This window comes from Lactuca virosa, chromosome 8, assembly GCF_052849685.1.
Source record: "Lactuca virosa cultivar CGN04683 chromosome 8, Lactuca_virosa_CGN04683_v6, whole genome shotgun sequence".
NCBI lineage: Eukaryota > Viridiplantae > Streptophyta > Magnoliopsida > Asterales > Asteraceae > Lactuca > Lactuca virosa.
This window is the reverse complement of record NC_136433.1, coordinates 218,076,708-218,082,481: the sequence shown is the minus strand read 5'-3', so window position 1 is coordinate 218,082,481 and position 5,774 is coordinate 218,076,708. Positions and strand designations below refer to the sequence as shown.

Sequence of the window (5,774 nt, the reverse complement as noted above, 5' to 3'; positions counted from 1 at the left end):
AGAGTTACACTAGATTACGTCTCTAAGAGTAGCCATGCAAGGCATACTGGACAATCGAGAGAATTACATAAAAAGTAGACAAAGTAAAGTAATCTAGTAGCTAAGTGTGACTGCGGTGGATGATGACTTCGGGTAAGGCTGCTGATGAAACCTTGACTGCGGATCATAGTGGGCTGCGGTAGCTGTAGTTCAAGAGGGTTACTTTTCATGATTCAACAACCTCTTAATTGCAGCTTGTAGGAATTGGTCGTTCAAGAGCCTAGCACCTCAAGTGTGATGCCTCAAATGTCTTATAACAAACCAAGAACAAGAGGAGGAATTTGAGAGAGAAGTAAGGAGACATAAAATCGGTTGTGGTTCTCTTAGACTCATGGGGGGGGGGGGCGATATTAGCAAGCTAGGGATTATATATATAGTTTGGAATCCTTAAGCTTTAAACTTGTAAACCTTAATTCACTTGGGTTTTTAACCCAATAACTTATTAGCCTTATGGACTAACTCTTCATGGATCCTCATAAAGATTTAGTCCATTTCTAATCAACATGGATCATTAGCCCAAACTATAAATATTACTGATTTACCTAATCAGTCCCTGCAAATTTAATTAGTCTCTTTTGACCACTAAATTAATTCCAAATTAAATCTTGATCAATACTAATTAAATACTATCATTTCTCAATTAATATATTATACTTATAAGATATTAATAAATCATAAATAACCTTTCTCTCAAATATCCATCCTATCAAATTGTTCCAGAGTGTTACAACCCTAATGGACCATGCTGTATCGGGTCAGGTACATACAAATTATAGTTATGGGCTTAGACACCTAATCCAACAGAACAACCATACAAGATGTTGATTGAATTGATAAATTTAATTAGCTAAAACTACAAGTCTTACTAAACCCGAATCAAAATACTAGGAAATTCATTAGTTTAACCAATTGACAACTGTTTGAATTAATTTATTTTCTAAGGATTTGTAATAGTGAACATGAATCTAATCACATTAATCGGTTGCCAATGATAAAATAATCCATTGCACTTGCCATAAAATCAACCATAGAAACAAGTGAGTCGAACCTGAACATAACTCTCTTTTATTGTTGAATCTAATTACTTCTTATTTGCTTTAGTTGTTAGTTATCTTAGGTTGAGTGTTAGTTAATTGTTTAAGTTTCTAGTCTTGCAAAACTAGAGAACACCCTTCTTTTTATTGTTTGTTTTTAATTAGATAATTCTAGTAGTTAGTTTAATTGTTACCGTTCCCTGTGTTTGATACCTTGATTGCTTTAACTATATTGCTAAACGATAGGTACACTGTCTTTCGTGTGTTTATTTGTGTTTGAAAAAGTAGGATTAAAACTAGTGCATTTTACACACATCAAGTTTTTGGTGCCGTTGCCGGGGAATGGTTTTAAATAGTTATTTTAATTGCTAGTGTTATCGATCCTTTGTGTTAGATTTATCTCGCACAAAGTTACCATTTTCGTTAATTAGTTACCTAGTTTAAGCTCTAGTTTGTTTTAAAAAAATTTCGTTTTTAAGCTTTCTATTTTAGCCGTGAACTCGTCGAGTCTAGTTGAATCAACTCGACGAGTCCATCGCGATTTTATTTTCGTTTTTTATTTTGTTTGTTCTTTTTATGCGTGTTTTTCTATTTTCTTTCAGGTATTTTATGACCCGTGGATCAAATACATCTTTGGTCCCACCTCTTGTAGACCCGGAATCAGCTTTGAGGAAGAACAAGGATAAAACCATTGAAGAAACTAACCCGCCAAAGAAGTCACCTTTCAAGGACCTGAAATCGGTATTTGGAAAGAAGAAAGGAAAGAACGTGGGTGAGTCTAGTAGTCGAAAGAGTGAAGAAAGTAAGATAGAAAGTTTTGAACACAGTCCTAATCCAAAAGAGACCGACTACGAAACAGAAACCGAAGAAGAAAGTGACCGAGAAAGCGAACCTGATCACACCATGGCTAACATCGCACATATCACCATGGGCGAATACAAGAAAAGGATGTGTAACGATACCGGGTCGGGACTCGTGCAACCTGCGATTCCAGCAACTACTACCTTCGAGCTAAAAGGCCACATACTCGCCCAACTCAAGGACATCCCATTCTACGGGAAAGATCACAAAAATGCATACAAGCAAGTCGACGAGGTCAACGAGATAGCTGACTACTTCAACATACCTAATGTGCCTCGCGAGACTGTTTTGCTTCGTATGCTACCGGTTACATTTAAGGGAGCTGCGAAAGATTGGCTGAAATCACTCCTTCCGGGATCCATCAGCACATAGGCTAAAATGCATGAAGAATTTATTGATCAATTTTGCGCTCCCTCAAAAATAGCAAAGCTGAAGAAAGCCATTGCCAATTTCGAGCAACAACCAGGCGAATCACTCTATGAGGCGTGGGAGAGATACAAATGCTTGTTGATGAACTGCCCCCACAATGATTTAAATATTCAGCAATAAGTCTCCATTTTCTATGATGGAGTGAACGTGACAACTAGGAAGCTCCTTGACTCCCAAGGACCACTCACGAAGAAAGCACCCGCAGTCATAAAGGATCTAATTGAAGAATTCTCTAAGCATTCTAGAGAATATAATAATTCAAGGAATGACTTGACTCAAGGGGCGGTGAACTCGGTTTCCGATAATATGGCGACAGTAATGGCTAATTAGATAGTTTGGATCGAAGAATGACAAAGATGGATCAATCTTTCCATGCCATCCGGGTGGGACGTGAGAATTGTAGCGGGCTTCACCTTAGTAAAGATTGTGATATAGACGTGCATGGGAACCGAAAAGTGCAAGTATGTTACTCTAGTGGCAATAGATATGATGAAGATTGGCGAAAACCAAAAAAAGAGTGGGTACCGTACGATGAGTACAATTAGGAAAATGAGGAGAAATATAGGATGAAGACAAGAGGGTTCTATCAAAAGGAGGAGCTGGTGCAAGAAAAGAAAATGGACTTTGAAGATATTCTCACAAGATTTGCAGCCGCATCCGAGAAAAGACGCAACAAAACCGATGCTGCAATAAGAGAACAACAAGCATGATGAAAGAGCAACAAGCATTGATGAGAAACCAAGAAGCCTCTATTCTTAACATTGAAAAATAGTTGGGCCAACTTGCACTACAAATCAATCAAAAAGCACCGGATGAACTTCCAAGTAATACCGAGAAAAATCTGAGAGGCTCTCAAATTAACATCATGACGACTAGAAGTGGAAAGATAATTACCCCTCTCGTCCGTATCATGAATGAAGATCCAAAAGAGGTGCTGGAGGAACAGAAAGAAGACCCGAAACAGCAAACAGTCGACTCGACTCAACGAGTTGTGGAGAAAGACTCGACGAGTCCACATTCTGAACAAAAAATTGATCCCCCTTTAAAACCGTATCAACCTCCCTTGCCATTTCCAGGCCGAGCTAGACAAGAGAAGCATAATGAAGATTATCAAAAGTTCCTGGAACACATCAAAGCCCTCCAAATCAACATTCCTTTAATAGAAGCGGTTGCACAAATGCCTAAGTACGCAAAATTCTTAAAAGAACTACTCACAAATCAAAAGAAGCTGGAAGAGGTGTCCAAGGTGGTGCTTAATGAAAATTGTTCAGCTGCAATGTTGAACAAATTGCCAAAGAAAATGGGTGACCTAGGGATGTTGACTTTTCCATGCCAATTCGGGAACCTAGCTACTAGTTATGCATTGGCGGATTCAAGGGCAAGTGTTAATCGTATGTCATACTCTTTCTTTAGAAAGTTGAACCTTCCGGAGCCAAAACCGATTCGTATGGCAATTCATCTAGCAAACAAGATTGTGACATTTCCAAGGGAAATATGTGAGGAGTTATTGGTCAGAGTTGATAAATTTGTATTCCCCACGGATTTCATAGTGCTAGACATGGAAGAGAACCACCAAGTGTCGATCATCCTTGGAAGACCTTTCCTAAACACCGCGAGTGCCATAGTAGACATGAGAGAAGCCAAACTTACCCTTCAAGTGGGGGATGAGTTAGTCACTTTTGGATTTAATAAGGCCATGAAGCATTCTGAGTATAGTGATGACACTGCCTTTTCAGTAGACGTCTTGGAGGAGCTAATGGAAGAATGGAAAGAAGACAAGTCAAGCGAATTCACTTATGCCCTTGAAGATGACTTTGATGCTGAAAGAGACCTGAAGGAGATTGAAAGAATGCTTGAAGAAAGTGAATACGAAGAAATCATAAAAAGTACAGAAAAGACGACTCGTCGAGTTGAAGACACTAACTCGACGAGTCCATACGAAAAATCGCGATCAGACGGGAATCTTAACCTGAACTTGACGAGCCCGTCTCTGGACTCGACGTGTTCAGTGTTCAGATTTCAAAATTAGAGCTGAAAACTTTGCCAACACATCTAGAATATGCATTTTTGGAAGAGGGTAATCAAAAACATGTAATTATATCTTATGACCTCACCAAATCTGAAAAAGAGGAGTTAGTCCAAGTTTTGAAGAAAAGGAAAAATGTCATCGCGTGGAAAATTACCGATATTAAAGGAATAAGCTCTTCTTACTGCTCTCACAAGATCAACCTTGAAGAAGGCGCAAAGCCGATAGTGCAACATCAAAGGCGGTTGAACCCAAACATGCAAGAGGTGGTCAAGAAGGAGGTCGTCAAGATCTTAGATGCCTGGATTATATATTCAATTTCTGATAGTCCATCGATTAGTCCTATCCAAGTAGTTCCCAAGAAAGGAGGAATGACCGTCGTAGTAAACGAGAAGAACGATCTCATACCCACACGAACGGTAACCGGTTGGCAGGTGTGCATTGATTATCGAAAGCTAAACGATGCCACTTGCAAAGACCACTTCCCTCTCCCTTTTATTGATCAAATGCTTGAGAGATTATCGTGCCATAACTATTATTGTTTTTAGATGGGTTTTCAGGTTATTTTCAAATACCTATTGACCCAATTGATCAAGAGAAGACGACTTTCACTTGCCCAAGTGGAACATTTGCCTATCGACGCATGCCGTTTGGGATATGCAATGACGAATTTTCAAAGATGCATGACGGCGATATTCCACGACATGGTGGAAAAATTCATGGATGATTTTTCCATTTTTGGCTCTTCTTTTAATGATTGTCTTGCTAAACTTGATTTGATGCTTGCTAGGTGTGAGAAGACTAATTTAGTTCTTAATTGGGAAAAGTGTCATTTCATGGTGAAGGAGGGCATTGTGTTAGGCCATAACGTATCCAAGGCGGAGATTGAGGATGCAAAGCCAAGATTGATCCGATGGGTGCTTTTACTACAAGAATTTGACATCGAGATCAAGGACAAGAAAAGGATGGAAAATATAGCTGCTGACCACCTTTCTAGATTAGAAAATCCAGCAAGGGACGAGATGGATGACAAGGGCATTGAAGATAGCTTCCCGGAAGAGTACTTGATGGTGATTATGGGGGAAGAACCATGGTATTCCGACATTGCAAATTTCTTAGCTGCAGATCTTATTCCAAAAGGACTCACTCATTAACAAAAGAAGAAGCTCTTTTCAGAAATTAAATATTATTTCTGGGATGAGCCATATATTTTTAGGAGTTGTGCGGATGGGACAATAAGAAGATGCATTTTTGGCCAGGAAATTCGAGACATATTAGAGAATTGCCACAATGGACCGGCAGGAGGACATGATTGTTGGATTAGGTGTTTAAGCCCATAAGTATAATTGGTATGTACTTGACTCGAGAGTAGCATGGTCCATTTG

General features: G+C 39.1%; 1 protein-coding gene across 1 annotated transcript; it reads left to right on the top strand.

Annotated features, from left to right (window-relative positions):
- The first annotated feature begins 3,228 nt into the window (after positions 1 to 3,228).
- Positions 3,229 to 5,543, top strand: LOC145131252 (uncharacterized). The gene is made up of 3 exons (XM_079065970.1): positions 3,229 to 4,249; positions 4,420 to 4,823; positions 4,950 to 5,543. Exons 1-3 carry the CDS (start codon positions 3,229 to 3,231, stop codon positions 5,541 to 5,543), a joined length of 2,019 nt encoding a protein of 672 aa, XP_078922096.1.
- The last annotated feature ends 231 nt before the right edge of the window (positions 5,544 to 5,774 follow it).

Coding starts and splice junctions, on each gene's coding strand:
- LOC145131252 (XM_079065970.1), top strand. CDS start 3,229: ATGACGACTAGAAGTGGAAAGATAATTACCCCTCTCGTCCGTATCATG. Junction 4,250..4,419: donor ATACGAAGAAATCATAAAAA/GTACAGAAAAGA, acceptor CAACACATCTAG/AATATGCATTTTTGGAAGAG. Junction 4,824..4,949: donor GAACGGTAACCGGTTGGCAG/GTGTGCATTGAT, acceptor ATGGGTTTTCAG/GTTATTTTCAAATACCTATT.